The sequence below is a fragment of the Oncorhynchus keta genome, chromosome 19, assembly GCF_023373465.1.
Source record: "Oncorhynchus keta strain PuntledgeMale-10-30-2019 chromosome 19, Oket_V2, whole genome shotgun sequence".
Lineage (NCBI taxonomy): Eukaryota > Metazoa > Chordata > Actinopteri > Salmoniformes > Salmonidae > Oncorhynchus > Oncorhynchus keta.
This window is the reverse complement of record NC_068439.1, coordinates 58,165,372-58,188,454: the sequence shown is the minus strand read 5'-3', so window position 1 is coordinate 58,188,454 and position 23,083 is coordinate 58,165,372. Positions and strand designations below refer to the sequence as shown.

Sequence of the window (23,083 nt, the reverse complement as noted above, 5' to 3'; positions counted from 1 at the left end):
TGGCAGAGGGTAAGAGGAATAGAGAGGTCCAACTCGGTGGAAAATCTGTCTCCCCAGCAGGGTTAGTTTTTTTTCTCGCTTTTCACCAACCACGCAAGGAATTTTTGTATGGAGGTCAATGAGATGTGTCAAATTTTGTCAACAAAAACATTTATGGCATGTTTTCTATTTAATTGATATTATAGAAGTTTCGTAATGCTTATGTTGTTACGAGTGTACTGATATAAGTAGGACTCATGAAATCCTGGCAACTTTAAGAAAAAAATACTTTACATCAGTGTTGTCTCAAGATGGCTATGCATATTCATGGTTGAGCCTAGTAGCATAGCATCTCTCTCTATTGAATACAGGCAGTTGACGTCAACAACCCTCATCAAATATTCAAAAAAGGATTATAATAATGAGATGTATCCACCAATCCCAAGAAAGTATAGACTGGAGCTAGACAGCCTGCCGTGCCACTTTGTGGATAACAACTCCCATTGTTAGGGCGGACATCTTGTCAGTATATCCATAATCTTTGGTGATGGGCATGCCAATTATTTTCAGTGAGTTGGTTCCGTTCAGCTAAAAGAGCTGTTCATTTGGCACCTAAACAGGACTTAGTTCAGTAGCGCTTAAATATGTACCAAAAATCATGAACAAAAATTGCAAATCTATAATGTTAAGCTTACAAAGTTGCCTGACAGTATGTCAGATCGTGATTAGTTTAAGTACATTTTTACCTTAAAGTTAATGGTCTGAAAAGAAAAGAAATTAATGCACTGCAAAAATGTGTGGACCAGAAAAAGTCTCTCTCCTCACGTTCTATTGTTCCTGCAGTGAGGATTTACAAATAAAATACATCTTCAGATTTTTTTAAATGAATTTATCTGCAGATGTTCGTTGTCTGGAGCTCAAAAAGCAGTAGTAATAGTATGCAAATCAGGGAGCCAAATTAAAAACTCTCTCAGATGTGATTCGGTTCTCGCCATTCACCAAAGAGCAGTTCAAAAAGAGCTGTTTGTTCGAGAATGACCCATCACTAGTGTAATTTCCCTTAAACCCGTGCCTGTTTGAGTCGACTTCAGATCTAATTGATCACTCATTAAGATTTGTAGATCAGTCAAACTGCAGTGTAGCTGATCTGAAACAGGCACGTTGAGACACCAAACTTAGTTTGACATGTTTTTGTGGATGTTTCTGCATGTAGTGAAGTTATCAGGGAAATGTTAACAGATGGGAAATCAAATGCTAAATAATGCTAGTTACTGCCTGTAGCAAATGTAAACAGTGTAACATGAGTTGCTTTCAGTTTGGATCTAGTATCTAGGTTTGTGGCAGTATTAGACTATAAATAATGTAGTGCAGTGCCTCCACCTAATAAGTAATGTACCCACAGTGAAACTACACAAATATACATCTCTTGAACTATGATAAAGAATAATTACAACAAGTCAAGTTATGAGTTATTATTAAATGACCAACATTATCAACTCATTTCAATGGCATCTATGCACACTCACTGTGTACCTAAGAGCACTCATATAAACAGTGGAAATCCAGGTCACCTGCGCGTGGCCAATGAGAAGTGTGCGAGTGCAACAGTCCATTCACACTCTCACATTCAAACACGTAGATAAAAACACAGTACTCCTCGACGAAACTGGACCGGTCCAAATGTTGCTAATTACAGTGCCAATAGAAAGTATTTACACTCCTGACTTTTTCCAAATTTGTATGTGTTACAGTCTGAATTTAATATGGATTCAATTGGAGTACTACACACAATAATACACCGGAGATGCTTAGCATGACCTCATTGAATGTTCCCGAGTTCCTAGTTACAGTTTCAATTTAAATTGGCTTGAAAAACTATGGCAAGACTTGAAAATGTCTGTCTAGCAAGGAACAACCACCAACTAGACAGTGCTTAAAGAATTTCAAAAATAATAAATGTGCAAAGGTGTGCAAAGCTCTTAGACCTAAAAAGACTCACAGCTGTAAAAGGTTCACAGCTGTAATCACCACCACAGGTGCCTCAACAAAGTATTGACTCAGGGGTGTGAATACTTATGTAAATGAGATATTTCTGTATTTAATTTTCACTACATTTCTAAAAGCATGTTTTCACTTTGTCATTATGGGGTATTGTGTGCAGGTGGGTGAATTTAAAAAATATTTAATCCATTTTGAATTCAGGCTTTATCACAACAAAATGTGGAATAAGTCAAGTGGTATGAATCGTTTCTGAAAGTAATGTATATACAGATCATCTCTCTCAGATCACATCAAGTGGCTACTCGCATCACCCAGAGTTCAGTCTCTCACAGCATCTAACGGTCGAGCCTCCAAGCAGGGGGAAAGAAAATTCTTCTTCTGATGACAGTTGAACCAGAACAAATCCAACGCAGTCCTAATGGTGGTCGGGGATGAGGGACTAACAGTTGATCAAATTGGTTTACTCAGACCGTTAAACTAACTTTTAAAAACAATAAAACAATTAAATAGCCATCTTGCTAGCTCACGTAGTGTTTGCAGTGTTGCCCTCTCCTCACATGTCGGGCTGTTCTCTAACAACTGTCCGTCTCCAAAATATGTCCAACATGCAACGCAATAACTACATCAGTCCGTGCTAGAAAAGCTAAAAGCAACTAGGGGGTTACATGCAGTTTTGCTAACATCAGGGAAATGTTAACAAATGGGAAATCAAGGGACAATGCTAAATCATGCTAGTTACTTCCTGTAGCAAAAGTCAATAGAGTAATGTGGATGCTCTCTATGCATAGACAACTCAAGGTAAGATGAATTTGACCCAAACATCAAGATTAGATTGATTAACCCTATAATCCCTCACAGGCTACACTAAACAATGGGAAGCAACTCCAAGGGACGCTACGTGAGGCGCTGTCACAGCTAGACTTCCTATTGGACTGTGTCGGAAGGGAGCGCGTGGAGCAGTTCGAGAGAAGGGCTGGACAGGCCCTTAGCAACAGTGCAGCTCTCCTCACAGCCCTAGCCCAATCCCAGGTGAGCTATCTAATCAATGTATAATCAAACAACAAAACTCAAAAAAGTAAGTAGATTGAACGAATACACAATTATCGAATACAGAAATCTTACTTTTGCAATATGAGTTGGCTTGTTGAAAGGCGTTTTAGGCCTAGTTTCAGAATGTATGAAACCCTATGATGATAGAAAATATGACTATCAGTAGGTGAAACTGGAGCATTTCAACCAGGTGTAAAAGTTAACTTATATTTTGATTGGAACATCCCTTTAACGTTAATATGATCCCTTTATGGAATCTTATATGTATCTTCAAACCATTTCTAATGAATGTATGCATCTTTAGGTGTCCCTAGTGAGCACAGAGGTGGATGGAGACAATAAGATACCAAGCAACACACCTGGCAAAGCGCCATCTTGCAGCGAGGCATCCCTTTTGTCACAACCTGTAGAGGAAGTGACTCCAGGAGGGATCAAACCTCTTCAGGCTAATATTGACTCAACAAAAGATCCGGAAAAAGAGCAGGCTGAAAGCAGAGTGATGAGCGACACTGAACAAAGAGCAGAGGACAAAGAATACGGCAGAGACTCATTGAAGGACTGGAGCATCCAGCCAGCAGAGAGAATGGTCACAGGCATGGAGGATGGGGAGAGTCAAATACATTCTCCCATGGGAGAAACCTTAACCCAAACTCCCATCACCAGCGTTGATATCTCCGCCACTGTGGTGGTGCCAGAGACCCCGGGCACTAGCCAATGTGGGGCTACTGTAACAGAGATAACACCTCACCATATAGAACCAATGGATCAAGAGGGAACCTCATCTCCGACTCCGCACAAAGTGTTCACCATCGTCCTGGACACAGACCTCGAACGACAACAACTTGATGGCATGTCTATGGCCAACGCTCTCCAAAGCAGACCAGGTTACGATGGCAACAATGATATTGTACATACAGACTCGCCTCAACATGGCGACAGTGAGATTCCGGCTACTGAGTCACATGACTATGCAAACACTGCGGTTGTATGCTCTGGATCGGTCGGAGGAGGTCAAGAGTCTTCAGTACCAGATAAAGGCGCTCAACTCACTTACACTTTTGCTGTTGTCAAACAGAGTGACCAGGCCAAACAAGATTTGACTGAGCCTCCCCAAAAAGTGGCCACCATTTTCCTGAACACAGCTGTTGCACCTGCTGGGAAAGTTCTTGTTCAGGAAGCTGAGACTCTACATCGTGAAGTCACTTCCTTGAACAAAGCTGAATTGGGCATTAAAAGCAGTGTGGGGCGAGGGACAGATCCACAGACGGACCCTGCAACACATCTCATGCTGCATCCAGAAAGAAAGCAGCTAGAGACGCATGCAAGACCCACAGACAAATCACAGTCAGATAACAAAACACAACGCACAGAGTCTAGAGACTGCACTGAGACAAAGAAAGTGTTTACAATTGTTTTGGACATGGAGCAACCTCCGTCTCAGTCCAAGGACATTCAAACCAGGGAACCTCCTTGTGGTAATGGCTCAGATACATTTAGCTCTGGTGACTTTCCTTCAAAACTGACTGATAGTTCTGTCACTGGGAACACCAAGAATACAGATGGCGGGCGGCGCGTCAAGTCAAAGCACAGGGGGCGGAGGAGGGCTGATTTTAGGAACTCAGCGTCCAAGGGCCCCAAAGTGAAGAGTTCCAAGGGCCCCTCTGCTTCAAAGAACACGGAATCAGAGTGGGAGCAATCGCAGGGCCCAAAAACAAAAGGTCTGAAATCAAAAGGCCCCGAATCAGGGCTCACAGAGTCTAAGTCCGCTGAATTGGCGCACACCGAATCCGAGTCACAGAGACACACTGATAACTCTGAGAAGACTGAACCAGGAAGTGTTGATGATGACGTAGACACAGACACTAAAGATGCCAGACAGACAGAAATGACAGCCAGCCAAATAGCTGTAAACACAGGAGCCTCAGACATCACCTGTACTGCAGACAGCAAAGATAACAGACAGACTGTGAGCAAAGACACTGGAAACATAGACACTGACATGCTACAGGTGAATGATCTCACACAGACAGATGTAAGTCAGACAGATGCCACAAGAGACAATACACAGTTGTCATGCGCACCTTCACCAGCATATGTAGCCACAGAGATGGAGCCCAGAGAGGGGACAGAAAGGACAGCTCCACAGGAACAGGTAAGGGAAATGTCTCTCACCCACATATGTTCTCCTCAGGGACAAGTTTTTTTAAAGCATTTGGAGTAGTAAGAGTATGACAGCCCAGAGGTTACACGTTAAATTTGATGAAATTTAAGCCTGTAGATTCAGGTGGAGAGGGGGTTGTACACTCAAGTCAAACACGGGTACATGTAGTTAATGGCTGTCTTTCCCTGAGGGGATTTGACCTTTCAAGGCTCTTTGTTTCGCCCAAGATCCAACAATGATAAGTGATGTTATTACGAGTGAATTGGAATGGTCAGGCCAGGAGTAGCCTGTTCGTGTGGCATTTAAAGGTCACACCTTGGCTCAAATTAAAATTGGAGGAATTTGACTCATCATACAGTGGCCCCTCCACTTCCAGAGTAGGAATTTACTCCCCTACTGCCTGATGACTGAGGCTTTACTGAGGGCTATATGAAGGGAGAGTAATCAGGGTATGGCCTTCCAGAGGACACCGTCTCCGACCATGCCCCCCAATTTACATCCCAGGTATGGAGAGCCTACATGGAGAAGTTGGGGGTCACGGTCAGCCTCACTTCCGGGTACCGGTCTCAGTCTAAAGGGCCAGTAGAGAGGACCAACCAGGAGCTGGGGAGGTTCCTAAGGAGTCACTGCCAGGACCGGCATGGGGAGTGGGCCCGGGTTCCTTCTATGGATGGGATATGCCCAGAATTCACGTTGCATAGATGGATTTTATAGTGCGATTGATATCTGGGTGTCCAGTGGCGAGGGATGTGTGTACCCAGGTAAACAGATGATTCCTCGCCTCCGTGGGGACGTAGATGCACTCAGGAGGGCAGGTAGCAGGTTCCCTCTCCAGAGCCTGGCAGATGTCCACATCTATGTTCCAAAACACAGGGTCAACAATATGGGAGGACGGAATGATGGGCAGGAGGGCACTCACAGGACTCTCAACCGACAGGAACCACAGGTTAAGGGAAAGCATGTCTTCCGACACCCGGGTGCCCAAGTGGTGATTTTCATCATTGACCAGGAGATGGTGAGGTCATGACTTTCGAGCCACAGAAAGCCGAGAATGACTTTGTGTACAGGAGCAGCGATGAGGAAGGGAAAGCTTTCTTGGTGCATGGGTCCGACGGTGAGGGTGAGGGGTGCGTGATAGTGCTGGATTCTAATGGTTGTTGATCCAGGGCTTGGACCAGAATAGGAGAGGAGAACGGGGACGCAGTGATGTTCAGGGAGGAGACAAGGACCTAGTCAATAAAATGCCCTACGTCACTAGAGCTGTAGAAACAACACCTGAGAGACAGCCAGCCAGTGAAATGGAACACAGGAAAGCTTTGGCAGAAAACAATGAAGGAATACTCACGCCTACCCTGGGAGCCAGATGATCATGAGCCCCAGAGGACTTCGGGTTGAGAAGCACCGGACACCGTTGGAGCTGGTGCCTCTCCTGGCCACAATAGGGACACAGCCCCAGCTACCTCTGGCGATGTTGCTCTGCTGTGGGGAGGTGTTTGACCCCTATTTCCATGGGTTCAGGCTCTGCCTCAAGACGGCCAAAAGAGTAGAGCAAGGTGCGAGGGGCGCTCCGGCGTTCCCAAAGAAGGTTGTCCAGACGGGTGGCCATGAGCGCAACCAGGGAAAGGTTGTCGTCTCGCCACGCCAAATCCATCTGAACCTCCTCTCGCATTCTTCTTTGTTGGAGGCTGCCATGGTCCGAAAGGTGAGGGCGTATTCCGCAGCTGTCTGGGCACCCTGCCACAGTTGGAGAAGTCACTCACCTCCCTCTCTGCCCTCTGGTGGATGGTTGAAGACTGCCCTGAACAGAGCCATGAACCCCTCCTCTCCTCTCTCCCAGAAGGCCGTAGCCCACTCGGTGGTGGAGGCTCCCATCTGAGGGGCGAAATAGAGGGAGCACTGGAGTAGGAAGCCACTGCATTTGGATCGAGTTCCGTCATATTTGTCAGGGAGGGACAGTTGGGCATCGCTGACCTGGGCGGACTGCTGGGTAGGCTAGGGGACTGGCTTTCTGGGATGGCTAGTGGTAGGAGGCCCTCCGCTAGTTGGAGGTGAATCCTCTCGGGTGGTGTCGAGACGGTGGAGGACTTGGAGGACCTTATCCATAGCCGCACCCAGTTGCGTCAGCTGATCGTGGCATTTGGGAATTAGGTGTCCTTGTTCGTCGACTGTCTGGGAGATGTCCTTATTTTCTACTGCGGCAGTATTCTGTGACTTATACGCAGGAAGTCAGGTGCAGAAGGCAAGTTTAATAATAATCATCATCATCATCATCATGGTAATACAAAACATGAGACGCGTGCTGAACATACCCAAAACCAATACTGCCTTATGACTAAGGCTTACTAAGGGCTTTATGAAGGGAGAGTAATCAGGGTGGTGATGAAGTCCAGGTGTGCTTAATGGTGGGGAGCAGTTGTGCGCAGTGATGGTTGCCAGGTGCGCACAACATGGGTTGCCAGGACCAATGGTTAGTAGACCTGCGATGTCTAGAGCCAGAGTGGGGGAGCAGGAATAGATGTGACAATACAGCTTTTCATGCTTTTATTTTACATGTAGCATAACAGAAAATCGAATTAAGTAGTTTTCTACCTAAAATGTTTGTGTTGTAAATATGCTTTCATTACAGAAGCTGAATTTCGAGCTTCTGACAATTTTAAGTAAATCTAGACTTTATGTTGATCCATCTACCTCAATGCTTGTTCGAAGTCCACAAAGATTAAAATAAATGTATAATCAGGGACCCGCAATGCTGCCATTAGTCCGCTGTTAAAGCTGCTATCCTTAATTTGAAAAACAACACAACAACAACACCGGCACTTGGTTTGCTAGCTATAATGCAGAAGGATGGGCCTTTAGAAATGTAACCACTCTCAAAATCATAGATGGAGCTATAGATGCAAGGACCGATCCTCCATGAAATAGTTTTAAACATATTTTAAGGCTTTACATTGTTTGTTTGCAAAGATATTACTTTCAAGCAGTGCAGTAAAAAAAACTCCTTATAGTTAGAGCGTTGAACTAAGCTCATGAGGCATTTCTAAGTGATATTACTTGTGAAAATAAATGGTATATGTCATTAATCTAAATGATCAGAAATGGCTGCAAATATCACAGATTGGGGCTTTAATGTGTATCCAAGTCAAGAGCCCTGCTGACTCAGAGTGTAGGGCAGTATAGTGGTGATACATCATTGGTTGCTTTACCTGGAGCCCTGGGCTTGTGTTTATAAAGAGTGCTGAGCTAACACCAGGTCCCTCCTGTGGACATAATCATATTTATTTTGATCTAAAAGGCTAAAGTGGGTCCTAGATAAGTACTCCTAAACAGAGGAATATGGCCCCTGCACTCCTAATCTGAGGAATATGGTCCCTGCACTCCTACTCTGTCACTTTATGAATACGCTACCCTGGGTGGGATAACCTTAGTACCTATAACCTGCAATATAAAGCACATCCTCCCCTATATTACTGCTTAATAGTGTTCCTGCTCTACTGTTGTTTTGAAATGTTGAGAGAGAGAGATTTTATGCAAGTATCAGCTTGCGCTGTCACCTGTCGGTTTGACCACTCCCTTTAAGCATAGCCTAGCACTTCACTTTGTGAGGAATAAGTTATTTACACCACTCAGTGATGACTTCACCTCACGCTAGCCCTGTAGCTCTCGATATATCAACCACACTCCTACTCCCTGACTAGTTCCTGCTGTATCATGTTTCCCCCGTGCTAAGCCCAATGACACTGATCTAACAGGATTAGCTGGAGTCTACACCAAATATTTTTCACCAATTGTGTTGTCAGATACGCGATTCCTTCAAGAAAGGAAGTAAAGAGAGACGCGGTGTTAAACTATTGGAACAGAGCCCTGGTTTCCCTCGGGGCAAGGCCTAGCTCCTTACTCAGTCACATTCCTGCTCTAATAGATGCGCTGACTCGGTGGGGCAGAGAGGAACAGAGTTGTTGTCAGAAATACCCGACAGGAGAGCAGGAGAATCCACCGTCCCATTGCCGTCATGTTCCCACAGATGCAGGGGGGGAGTGAAGTCAAGAGGAGGACCTCGGTTCAGACTGGGGGGCTGCTATCCGATGCCATGGCGAAGGAGGAGAGAGTTGGGGGAGCAGTGTGCCCGGAGGTCCCGTGCCACAGGTCCACTATGCAAGGCATCCTCTCTAAGGTCCAAGGGTTGGTGGAGAGGAAGGACATCATCACGGTGAGTGTTCGAGAGTTTCATTGCACGGCCGACCATGAGATTCGAACTTGTGTTCATAACAATAATACTCACCCGACCACAATCAGTAATTCTCAACAGCAATACTCAGCCAAGCCAACAGTGTGTGAACTGAGACAGTAGGCTATTAGAGCTTAGGGAAGGTAAGGTGGCGTCAACATGGGATATGGTTTACTGTGCATTGCAGGAATTTGTTTCCAAGGAACCCAACTTGTTTTTCAAGAGGATAATGACATTCAAAATAGGAACCTGAGAAAACCTCTTTAAGAATACAAGCAATAAAAACATCTACAATTTAGTTAGTATCTTATGTGCGTATCAATATGAGACATAAAAATAGCTAAAATGATATTTCAACATTTTCTCAACCACAGATAAAATAAGTTGTGGCTCTATCCACACAATAATTGCAGTTCAGTCAACTGCATGGATCAGTGAACAGATAAACAAACATGTGGCATGGGCCTTGATGATGCTGTATTCCCAAGGCTTTTGGGGTGAAGTTTCCTAATCCTAATCTTAACCATTAGTGGAAAAAATGCTAAACTGACCCAAGATCAGCGTCTAGGGGAAACTTCATACTACTCCATTCCCAAGATGCTTGTGGCAGGAAGCTTTACAGGAAGGAGCCAATGATATTTCCTGTGCAGCCATGGTGATTTCTCAGTAACGGAACATCTCGCTTTAGAATCAGCAAACGATTATGTCCCCCCAGCACCACACCCGTCCCATACCAGACCTGGGTCAAATATGTGTGTCAAATACTTGGAGCTTGGTATTTTCACTTTTGGGATTATTCCATTGTTTCCATTGTACCAGGTAAACTGAATTGAGTATAGCTCAAGTATTTGACATCCAACCCAGGTCTGGTTGTACACACCAGGGTTGTGTTCATTAGGACATGCAGCAAAAAATGCCTTCAAAAGTTTTGCAGTGGAAAATGTGCATTTCTTATTAAACAAATCAAGATTGTCCTTCCCTGTTTCAGTCTGTTTTCTTCTGTTTGGTCCATGAACATGAACCCATTACTGTATTTACTCTGTGCTGTTGTGTTGAAGGGAGGCCAGTGGATGGATGCGGCTTGGTACCTGCAGCCTTCGCCCAGAAAGCCAGAGATCCAAATAGGGCGCACTGTCCTCAGGGTTCTAGGATGCCGCTACCAGCCAGCCCAGCTCAACCTTGCCAACATGGCCCGGCAACTGGCGGAGGCCGAGGTGGGAGACTGTTCTTTTTTAATGAACAATTTTCCCTTTCAAAAACGTAGACATTTGAAAATACACATTTACAAGTGTCAGATTGGCCATCATATATACAAACAGAGGACAAAACTGTCATTTAATGGGCTTCACACCCCGAACTGATATCACTGTGTTAAATGCTTTTACAGAAGGAAAGCTTTATTTGGGATTCCACTGAAGACATTTCCTTTATAATGATACTTCAACAATCCTCTCATTTATTTAACCTTTACAGTTCTTTCATATCAATGTCAACGAGAATGTATAATGAGACAAGGAGAGGAAGCTAATTCTAACTTTGATTTGCTATGTCTAACTTTTCAAGTACATTATCACCCTTCTTGGCTTTTGTGTAAGTGTAGAGTGTTTGATAAATACACATGCTATGTGCCGAGTCCATGGTCTAGTGGAACCCCCCTCAGCTACACACACATGCTCTCCTTACTGAAGATCAGGGTTCAATCCCCACTCTAACCATTCATACCGTTTCTTACACCTGCCTGTCTTCCCTCTGTGATTTCAATACTGTAAAAAATTGCTTCTTTTTTTAACAGATTGTATTTTTTATGGGTCCCAGCCCCCTGGATACCAGACTGAGTGTGTCCCCGTGATCCCCTTTTTTTCAGGACTGCAGACGCTACGTGCTTGAGCAGGTGGCTGCGATAAACCATGTGGTCAGTGACCCAGAGGACGCAACAAATCTGGAGGGGCGATGGAGTGCAGCCCTGTTGGATGCCTCGGCCACAGTTCAGGTCAAAGAGGCTCAGCTCCACCTGGTCACACAGTACCACAGGCAGACTCAGGCCATCCGGAGCATTCTGGAGAGATGGACAAGCGATATGGATGAGCTACAATTGTGAGTCCATGCACTTGCATTGTCCGGGCTACTATTCTTGTGCATAATATTGTATTTATGCATCTTTAGGCCTCTGTGTTCCTTTAAAGTGTACAGTTGATTTAGAATATCATTGATCAGAAGTTTTGTATTTGACCAAGATATGCACTAACACTTATTCACTCTTTGTCTATTCCTGGGGATCTAACAGGGACACCCGAAGCAGTGCGCTTCAGGCTGAAAAACTACATACTCTGTTATGTAACATTGAACAGCAGAAGGGCATGATGGGGGAGCTGCTCGAGGTGTGTTTCCAGGTGTCTGCCCACCTGAGTGAAGTCGAGGGGTCAGGGGCACTCCTCGCTCAGCTAGGGGATCTGCAGGAGGAGTGGAGGCTTTTGGAGGGGACCGGGAATAGAGGCCTGAGGTATGCCTCAATTGGTTCTTCTCAGTCCTCTATCCTTCTACAAAAGGCTGAGCAGCTGCATTGCAAGCTTGAGACTCTTCAGAAGTCCATCACCCTCTTACAGTCCTCTCAATTGCAGCATGACACTCACAAAGCTTTAGAGCTGACCTTTATTACTGCTGACTTGAAAGCCTTCAACCAGCAGTACCTACACCTGCTTGGGCTATCAGAGGATTTTACCCAATTTTCTCTTGGGCAGAAGGAGAAGGAGGATGTGGAGTGTACTCTTCAGAGCTTGAGCTCCTTACTTACCTCCACTCAGAGGTTGCTCTCTGCTCAGTCATACTCTATAGCAAAACCCTCCTTGGCTAAAATCATTAAGCAAATGCAGGACTTGATTATCTGGGCCAAGCAGGCGGAAAACCACATCTCAGCAGGTGAAAATGTAGCCCTCTTCCCTGAAGAGGCTCGTCTCCAAATTGCCAGCATGAGGAAGCTTCAATCTGAGATTTTGGCAAGGCGTTCCAGGGTGCACTACAAAGTTGAGGACCTGAAAGAACTGATGTCGGATGAGGGGGAAATTGACAAAGTGCTGTCATCAATGAAGACCTTGAAGGACCTCTACGAAACAGTCTCAGATAACTCTGCTCGTATTCTGAAGGAAATGGAGGCTGTTTTGGAGGAAAGAGAGAAGATGCTGGTCCAGATCTCAAAAGTGAACACCTGGCTAGCAGTGGCACACCATGAGAGAGAGGTCACCACAGATGTAGAGAATGTGTCCAAAGACACCATCCCAGATCTGGAAAGCAAGCTGCAGTTTCACATGGGTGCCATCAAGGAAGCAGAAAGACAGCTGGCTGTCACGGATGCCCTTTTGGAGATCTGCATGGAGGTCTCTTCGGGGTTGAGTCCAGCAGAGAGCCACTTTCTTGTCAACAGGCTTACAGGCCTCCGGACCGAGGTGGACAGAATGGTGGCCCACGAGAAAGCAGCTCAATGGGAGTTGGAGGAACTGCTTCACACCCGGACTTCTTCGGCCGAGGAACTGGCGGCTGTCCAGGTGAGCGTGCAACAGATATGGGCCGACCTGGAGAGGCAGAGGTTCCCAGTGACAAAGGACTCCCTATCTGCCATAGAGCCCTTGACGCACATGCTCCTGGAGCACCAATGTCAGATCCAGGAACTCCAGTACTGCCAAGAGGACCAGAAAAGTGCCCTCTTGCGTACCATTGGCGAACTGCAGGAGAAGGTGAAAACTCTCCACCACCACGCCCTGGAACACGAGAAGTACCTGACCTACCGGCAGCGCATGGAAGACTCCAGGGAGGTGGCAAAGGAGCGTGCTCAGTGCTCCAAAGACAAGAGAGTCAGCGTGGGGGAAAGGTTCAGTCTTTGCCAGGCTCTTCTGGTGGAACTTCCGCTGGTGAAGACCCAGTGCCAGGATGCTTCCGACCAGCTTGAGGCCATCGCCCAAGACCTGCACCTATCGGATAGAATGTTGCTCCTGTCGGAGAGGCAGAGGATCCGGCGAACTGTTGAAAACCTAGCCTCCTGGGAGCTTGCCATCACTGACGATGTCAAAAACCTAGAGGGAAAGCTTCTGGAGGGTCTCAAATTCTGCACTGAGCTTCCTGCCATGATGGACCTTCTTCAACAGGTCAGGCAGGAGCTGACGGAATTTGACCCGGTGAAGCCAGATGTGAGGGCCGTCAACATAGCGCTGCGGAGGTGCTGGGTAATCTGGAGGAACGTAGAGTCTGTCATGCGGGTGTTGGAAGCTTTGAGGCAGAGAGAGCAAGTGGAGATGAGCCAGTGTGGGGAGCTGCACACCCTGAGGAATGACATTGTGCAGAAGTGCCACGCATATATGGTAAGTTCAGTGGGCTCATTACATTACAATTGTTATAAATTCGCAATTTCAGCTACGGTGTGTATTACATTTCATAAAATATGCATGAAATTTGAGTTGGTTGACGTGATAAACACTATCAAACGGATTGTTTGCATCCTAGATGCTTATTGGACAAGCAGCGTTCCAAGCCTGCTAACAGTTCCATCTGAATTATCACTGCACCTCCATAAGAATATCATCATGTTCATGTTGCTGTTCAAATCATTGCTTGAATTCATCTCAACTCATACATTATTTCCCCTTGCTTCTAGAGTACTATTTCGTTTCTAACAGTGGGGTTTAATATAAGCCTTGCTGTCTGCCTGTCCGGCCATGGAAACAATGTTTCACTTTTGAAATGCTATCTCCCCTGTACCATAGAGAGTGAACGGTGCCCAGACGAGACAATAAACTGAATTGGTGTATTACAACAATTTATCCCTCAAACATTTTCCTTAACTTCTATTGGAACTGACTTTAATGTTGTTTGTGTAATAAGATTCAACCACACAGGTTGTATTGTATTGTGGTAGACTTCAAATGAAATTCTTGCCTGAATTCATAATAATCTTGTATATGTCCTGTAGGAGAATTTGTCCCATGCTCGGGAAGCCCTGAAGGATTACCACTGGGCTGCCCAAGGAGTGGTAACCTTCCTCCTCGAAGCCGAGGCCATGTTCCTGGCACCTCCAGGCGGATTTGTGGACTGCACAGAGGAGCAATGGCACACCCAAGAGCCCCAAGCCTCCCTGTGGGAGAGCCTCCAGGCGCAAATCAGCCATCTCCTGGAGCTGGCACCCCAGCAGGCCTGTCTCTCTTTCCCCCAGAGCGAACAGCTCCACATCCAGGTCCTGAGCCACCTTTTGGTGGAGAGGGCCACACTCGAGGCCCAGGTTGAGCTCAGGACAGAGGCCTTGCAGAGGTAGGCCAAAGGTTACACACTCATTCACCAAAGGTTACACATGGCTTTTGGTCCTTACTGTTTTGGTCACATTCTAAAAACACATTAACACTAAATGTTATCGTACAAAGAAGCTTGATGAACATTAGATGCTGAACATTGGTCACCAAATCGGCATACATTGTCAACCTTTCTTAAGCCATTACATTTTGGGGGGAATGTGAGATGCTGTGTGCCACTGATGTATTTATTTATTTACCAGGTTAGTCTCATTGAGATGAATAATCTATTTTACAAGAGAGACCTGGCCAAAATAGCAGCACCCAAAGTTGCAGACACATTTACAACAAAAAACACAAAGCATTACAGTTTAGAAAACATCAACTTACACATTGAACAGCGCTGGGACCACTTATATCAGGGGTAATCAACTAAATTAGGCAGGTTGCTGAGCGGGTTTCTGAGCGGATGGCAACAGAATAGTTAGAATTCGTACACTGCACGTTGACCAGAGTTTAGCACTCCGAGAACCATGTCTCTAGTCTCTGCTGGAATGGAATGTTGGTGTAATTGAGACAAATAGGTTCAGCAGTCTAATAAATATAATTTTAGTGACTTGTTACTTTTCCCTCTGTTCCCCCTTGTTTGATGAGAACTAAATGAATGCCTGGATGAGAATGCAGCTCATGTCTATGAATTTTATGTTGCATTGAATCAAATAAGATTAGAGAGTTACAGATCCGGGAACTTTGTATGTAAATTAGCTTCGAACACTGGCATATTTACATTGATGTAAAACAGACATGTTGATTTATGTGCATGTAAAAGAGTACAGTAGAATCAAACCAAATCCGAATTGTCCACCCAGAGTACAAATGACCCTTTAGCTTCACAATTGCTTAAAAAACATGAAAATGTAAACAACATTATAACCAGGCAATTTTCAGTTACCGTGTTTGTTTTGTATCTATTCCATAGGTGTGCAGACAGACAAAGCCGCCACAAGAAGTGTCATGAGGACGTATGGCATATCCTGAAGAAAAACGAATCAAGGCTCTCCGATTGTGCCACCCAGGAAGTGACATCCTACGCCAACTGTGCTGACCAACAGGATAGAGCCAAGGTGTGTTAAGTGCTGTGCATCGGTGGTTCTTCTCAGAGTTTGTTCCTACGAGGGGGAATTTTTCCTTGCCTCTGTTCTCCTGCTTACGTTTCGGGTGTACAGTCCAGGTTACTGTAAAGCACTTGTTTTTTTTTTAAAAGCATGCTATTCAAGCTTCATTTAGACAGTTTAGATATCAAGGGGATACTGAGGTGGAGACTGGGAAAAAGGTAGAGGGGAGGATTTAACCCCAGTATCTGGCAGTGAGCTACATGTGTGTTGCCACTACACCACTGCTCTGCCACACCACAGCTTTGCTGCACTACAAAGCACTTTGTGACACATGTTGTAAAAGAAAGGGATATATTCTGTATACAATACATTTGATTGATTCATCTCTTCATGTGAAGACCCTGTCGGAGGAGGTGCTGTCTATAGCTGGCAAGCTGGAGGAGCTGAGGGTGGTGTGCCCACTGTGGGGGTGCTGTGTGGGCTCCGAGGGGGCACAGGGTGCCCTCTGGAGGCGCTGGGCGGCACTGCGGTGCGGCATCAGCCTCCTCCGGTCACGCTTGGAGCAGAGAGGGGCGGAGTGGAGGGACATCACCAAGAGCGTGAGTCATGTGACTGAACTATCTTCAGTGAACTGCTCCTTTAATGGTCATAATGTAATATAGTATATGGTATATTACATAAAAATACATACATTTTTGGGCGATGCCATCACCTTTCTTTGCTGCACTACATGATTCACCCGGATGACCACTCCATTAAATAGAAGCCTTTTAGTAGACCTGGCGCATGAGTAGCATATGTAGTATACAAGTATACACACGTGTATTATAAAGGTGATCATTCTTACCATCATAACAGCACATGGCTCAAAACTGTTTTTTGTATAAGCAAATGATATATTCATAATACATTGTTGATCCACAAAGTGTAGGGCTTTGGAAATACCTTGTTTGTTTTTGTACGGAAGTATGTGTAGTAGTATTGTACACCCATGTGTAAATATACAGTGTCTTCGGAAATTTTTCAGACCCCTTGACTTTTTCCACATTTTGTTATGTTACAGCCTTTTTCGAAAATGTATTAAATAAATAAAAATCATTAGCAATCTACACACAATACCCCATAATGACAAAGCAAAACAGGTTTTTAGAAATGTTTGCAAATTGATTCAAAATGAAAAACAGAAATACCTTATTAACATAAGAATTCAGACCCTTTTCTATGAGAATTGAGCTTAGGTGCATCCTGTTTCCATTGATCATCCTTGAGATATTTCTACAACTGGATTGGAGTCTATCTGTGGTAAATTCAATTGATTGTACCTGATTTGTAAAGTCACACACCTGTCTATATAAGGTCCTTCAGTTGACAATGCATGTCAGAGCAAAAACCAAGCCATGAAGTCGAAGGAATTATCCGTAGAGTGCAGAGACAGGATTGTGTCGAGGCACAGATCTGGGGAAGGGTACCAAAACATTTCTACAGCATTGAAGGTTCCAATGAACACAGTGGCCTCCATCATTCTTAAATGGAATAAGTTTGGAAAAGCCAAGACTCTTCCTAGAGCTGGCTGCCCGGCCAAACTGAGTAGTCGGGGGAGAAGGGCCTTGTTCAGGGAGGTGACCAAGAACCTGATGGTCACTCTGACAGAGCTCTAGAATTCCTCTATGGAGATGGGAGAACCTTCCAGAAGGACCACCATCTCTGCAGCACTCCACCAATCAGGCCTTTATGGCAGAGTGGCCAGACAGCCCACTTGGAGTGTCCTTGACAGCCCACTTGGAGTTTTCCAAAAGGCTGCGAAAGACTCTCAGACCATGAGAAACAAGATTCTCTGGTCTGATGAAACCAAGATTTAACTCTTTGGCCTGAATGCCAAATGTCATGTCTGGAGGAAACCTGGCACCATCCCTACAGTGAATCATGGTGGTGGCAGCATCATGCTGTGAGGTTTTTCAGCTGCAGGGACTGGGAGACTAGTCAGGATCGAGGCAAAGATGAACGGAGCAAAGTACGCTCAGGTTCTCCGACTGGGGCAAAGGTTCAACTTCCAACAGGACAACGACCCTAAGCACACATCCAAGACAACGCAGGAGTAGTTTCGGGACAAGCCTCTGAATGTCCTTGAGGGGCCCAGCCAGAGCCCGGACTTGAACCCGATCTAACATCTCTGGAGAGACCTGAAAATAACTCTGCAGCGACGCTCCCCATCCAACTTGACAGAATTTGAGAGGATCTACAGAGAAGAATGGGAGAAACTCCCCAAATAAGGTGTGCCAATCTTGTAGCGTCATACTCAAGAAGAATCAAGGCTGTAATTGCTGCCAAATGTGCTTCAACAAAGTACTGAGTAAAGGGCCTGAATATTTATGTAAATGTGATATTTTATTTTTTATTTTTAATGCAATTTTATAAAAATTCTAAATAACTGTTTTTTCTTTGTCTTTATGGAGTCTTGTATGTAGGTTGAAGTAACAATTTTAGAATACGGCTGTAATGTAACAAAATGTGGAAAAATTCAAGGGGTCTGAATATTTTCCGAAGGCACTGTATGTGTTTGTGGTTGTGTGTCCTTTGGGTGTCACAGATGGCTCGATGCAGCAGTGCTCTGGACAAGCTGCAGGGTGAGCTGTCGGACCCCACTGCAGTATGCTCCGGTCAGGGGGCCCCGATGGTTCTGTTAGAGCAGATGGAGCAGCACCAGGCTGGAATAGAGCGGGAGCAGCGAATCCTGGCCTCCCTGGAGCTCCGGCTCTCCCAGATCCTGGGTGTGTCCAGCCCCCAGGAGGCAGCTAGCCCTGTCCCAGTCTGCCAACGGTTGAGGGACATGCAGGAGCGCTTTAGGAGGTAAGGATGATACAGTACAATCTTTGAAAGACAAATACTCTGAAATTAGGTGCCCTTTCCATTTCCCTCACTTTCTCTCTATCGCTCTCTTTCTCTCTCTTGTCTTCCCAAACTCACCCACACAGTTCACATGGCACACATCCTTGCATACACGCACACACACCTCAGGAACAAAAAATCACAATGCAGAAAAAGCTTAATTTTTTTTACTTTTTACATAAACATTACATGTCAGCACAAGAACCCTGGAGCCTTTGTCAAAGGTGTGCAAACAATCACATTGACACTGCTTATTAACACTGTTTATTGACAAATGTTGACAGTAGATGTACTGTTACACACCATGAGTGGCAATATGATTCTTGGAAACATTTAAGCACATACACGTAGTTTGATATTAATATTTAAACCAGTTGAGCTGACAGCCATTTTATACTGGTTTGCTATGGCTGTTGTCATCAATCTAGCAAGAGGGCAATATTTTATTAATTTAGTAGTGTGTGTGTGTTGTCCCCCCCATCCCCCATAGAAAGCTATGACCTTTAGCTTTCACCTAGAATTGTTTATTTATGTCTGAGATAAAGGCACTTTTCAACCCAAATGATCAAGTACACAATACAAGTATATTAAAACATATTCAAATATGAAGATATGATCACCTTTTTATACTTTATAATATGCCTATATATAGTTCTACCCATAATATTTCACCTTCTTTTACTTTACCAAACATATTGGTGATAGTCAAAATCTGTTAAATTTGTGAATGTCTAAATCAACATTTGGGCCATTTAAACAGTGTGTGAAGGGCTATGTAAAGGGAAGGGCTATGTAAAGGGCTAGATTTTTTTGATCTGTGAATACGGGTCTGTCTCTGACGTAAAGAAAAAAGTTTGACTGCCCACACAAAATTACTTCTTTGCCTATTTTATGTTTAAGGAAGAGTGTTGGTCGCATTCTTTATCCTGGAGATGTAAAGTTATTTACTATTTAGATTCGCCTGCTCGAGACAAATTCAGCAATTGCTTTGCCATGTCTGCGCTGTGAAGCAGTCGAGCTGGATAAATGTTTTTCGTAGGACCTCCCCTTTGACGTGACGTCACAGTGAAGTGAGACAAATTGATGTGATGATGCAGCCGACCACCAGAGAGAGGGAAATACAAGTTTATTCGACAAAGGACCTTTACGTGGTCCTAGGAAGGTCTGGATTTCTGTCTTCTGACTTATAAAACGGTGGGAAATCAATACATTCAGTCATAAATGTATTTTTAATTAATTATAATGCCCGATTTCGGGGGGACTGTCGGGTTATTAAAGGTATGCTGAGCTTAATGACATCATCTTACACAGTGTGGCGACTTCCTGCTGAAATCTACAACGACAAAATTCAAAATCTACCAAAACTCATCCGTGGGCATGCTGAAAGGAATGTTGTCTGTGAAGCTAAAATGGTTGTATATACTGACAAGATATTGGAGTCTCCACTCTAACAATGTGAATCAGTGTCCGTAAAGGCGAAAGGCAGGCTGGAGGTGGCGGGAGCAAGCGGAAACATTCTAGTCAATTAGATGGCAGATTTGCATGTGAATAACAGGCACACCTCTGATGTAACATTGGTTTTCTTTAGGTTGGAGGGATATCAAGCGTGTACATTCATAACAACCTAAGCATTACGAAAAACGTATATTCAATCAAATAGGTCTCATATAGCAAATTAGCAATACATTTTTATGTTGACCAAAATCTACGCTCTCCCATTGCCCTCCGTCGTGACGTTGCTATCATTAATGTGTTTGATTATTTTATCAAATCAATTAACTACGTTTATTTATTACGATGATTAAATTAATCATGTAACAATTAACTCATTAGTAATCTTGGGGCACCACGGGAAAAGTTATTTAACGAGTCACTATCTCCCGACTAAACTCTAAAGATATGAATTTGTCTTACATCAGTCAATTCATTAATTCTTATTAACCTCATCAGTCTCATTCTGAATGTTGCATAGTCCATTAAATCTGCACGAACCGTAGTCTACATGATGACTCAGCGATACACAAATTGGCTTAATTATTTATTTACTAACTAACTAAATAATCACACAGAATTACATAAACGCACACACAGGATAGGTTACTACATAATGCAATGAAAAGTCCCTAGTGGACTAACCCGATATGACGCTTGGTACACAATGAATAGGGGTGGGGAAAGAAAGAGCGCGAGAAGAAGAGACAAAGGAATTCAACTATCGTACATACAGTTGAATAATACGCTCATCGTAAATATCGATATTTAGCACCCTAACAACCGCTCATTTGGATTTAGAAATGCAACACATATTTACGCTTGTATGTCTTTGTCGTCTCGCTCTGTTGAAAACGCCCGATCAGTCTGTGGAGTCAGTCGACAGACAGTCTCTGATAGTGTAAGTCTCTGGTTATCCACCAGAGTTTACCATGTCCTTTGTAGTTGGTGTAGGTTGGTCTATGAGTGTCTGTTAGAATGGATCTTCCAGAGGTGTACAACGCCGTGTTCAGCGGTCCTTGACCTTCACTCTGTTTATTTGGAATAGATACCCTAGAGATACCTACAGTTGAAGTCGGAAGTTTACATACACTTAGGTTGTGGTCCTTAACTTGTTTTTCAACTACTCCACAAATTTCTTGTTAACAAATTATAGTTTTGGCAAGTCGGTTAGAACATCTACTTTGTGCATGACACAAGTAATATTTTCAACAATTGTTTACAGTTGGATTATTTAACTTATAATTCACTGTATCACAATTCCAGTGGGTCAGAAATTAACATACACTAAGTTGACTGTGCTTTTAAACAGCTTGTAAAATTCCATAAAATGTCATCATGGCTTTAGAAGCTTCTGATAGGATAATTGACATCATCTGAGTCAATTGGAGGTGTACCTATGGATGTATTTCAAGGCCTTCCTTCAAACTCAGTGTCTCTTTGCTTGACATCATGGGAAAATTCAAAGAAATCAGCCAAGTCCTCAGAAAATAAATTGTAGACCTCCACAAGTCTGGTTCATCCCTAAGTAAGGAGACGCGTTCTGTCTCCTGCGAAAAGTACAAATCAATCCCAGAACAACAGCAAACGACCAAAGCGAGTCCTATATCGACATAACCTGAAAGGCTGCTCAGCAAGGAAGAAGCCACTGCTTCAAAACCGCAATAAAAAAAACAGATTTCAGTTTGCAACTGCACATGGGGACAAAGATCATACTTTTTAGAGAAATGTCCTCTGGTCTGATGAAACCAAAAAACCTTTTTGGCTTTAATGACCATCGTTATGTTTGGAGGAAAAAGGGGGAGGCTTGCAACCCGAAGAACACCATCCCAACCATGAAGCATGGGGGTGGCAGCATCATGTTGTGGGGGTGCTTTGCTGCAGGAGGGACTGCTGCACTTCACAAAATAGATGCCATCATTAGCGAGGAAAATTATTTTGCCATATCCAGTTCACGCTGTACTTCGGCTGGTCTTTAGTTTTCTCTTGGGAGGGCGGTTCCATCATGTTGCCACAAGGTCTGTGCTCATGTGGCGTGGTTACTGACTGGGTAAAACTTCACATGAAAAACTATTCTCTCATTTAGAAGGGTAAAATCATACTTCATCTTCTCACAAATAGTTTCATATTTAATCATATAAATTCTACAACATTTAGATGTCAATCTGATAACTGGGACGTATACATTTGTAGAGTTACCGTTATTTGGTTATTCCGACCTTAATGGTATCGCAAACAACGACTCATTTGACGTGATTATTGTTTCAAGCCCCACCAACCGTTTCCCACATTATTTGTGTTTGGAATATTGTGTCATTATCCACTTTTGGATGTTATATTTATGGCGGGAGGAATCTCCTTCTACTAAAAAGGTTATTTCCCCTCCATCCTGCAGAGCCCAAACGCAGAGTTTCTGCAAAGTATTTACGACTGTCATACGACTGGCCAACTCCATCCCAACTCCATTCCTCTCCCCTGCTGCGGGAGAGAGAGGGCGCTGTAGAGCTGACTCAATGTAACCTGATCTTTTGGATCCTCACAGGAGAGTCATAACCTCCTATACAAAATAAACCCCATTTCCATTTTCACACTGACAGAAATAGAATGCCCAACCCACATTGTGTAAAGTCTAGAAAGTTTCCCTACGACAGTGTATGATGATGTCATATTGCTGAGCCTACCTTTAACATTGTGAGGGTGACATTGTGCCCACACAGCCTGAGAGAGCAGAGCATGCTGGTCCGGAGCGCGGCGCTTTCAGAGGAGCAGGAGCGGGAGCGCTTGCAAGAGCAGATCGGAGAGGTGGAGCAGCGAATGGCTACCCTGCTCTCCATTCTGGTGTCCCACCCCAGCACACGCCAACTCAAGGTGAGCTACTGGGGGATTCAATTTTTAAAAATGTTAT

The 23,083-nt window shown here is 44.3% G+C and overlaps 1 protein-coding gene across 8 annotated transcripts in view; it reads left to right on the top strand.

The window, feature by feature from the left end:
- LOC118398547 (nesprin-2) overlaps positions 1-23,083 on the top strand; it is a 184,486-nt gene that overhangs the window by 28,656 nt on the left and 132,747 nt on the right. For all 8 annotated transcript variants that reach the window (XM_052470857.1, XM_052470860.1, XM_052470856.1 and 5 more), the window contains 11 exons: positions 2,839-3,009; positions 3,335-5,182; positions 9,213-9,398; positions 10,475-10,630; positions 11,281-11,510; positions 11,701-13,765; positions 14,374-14,708; positions 15,666-15,810; positions 16,200-16,400; positions 18,389-18,648; positions 22,896-23,046. In XM_052470857.1, the coding sequence (XP_052326817.1) occupies positions 2,839-3,009; positions 3,335-5,182; positions 9,213-9,398; positions 10,475-10,630; positions 11,281-11,510; positions 11,701-13,765; positions 14,374-14,708; positions 15,666-15,810; positions 16,200-16,400; positions 18,389-18,648; positions 22,896-23,046 (5,748 nt within the window). The remainder of the gene's footprint in view (positions 1-2,838; positions 3,010-3,334; positions 5,183-9,212; positions 9,399-10,474; positions 10,631-11,280; positions 11,511-11,700; positions 13,766-14,373; positions 14,709-15,665; positions 15,811-16,199; positions 16,401-18,388; positions 18,649-22,895; positions 23,047-23,083) is intronic.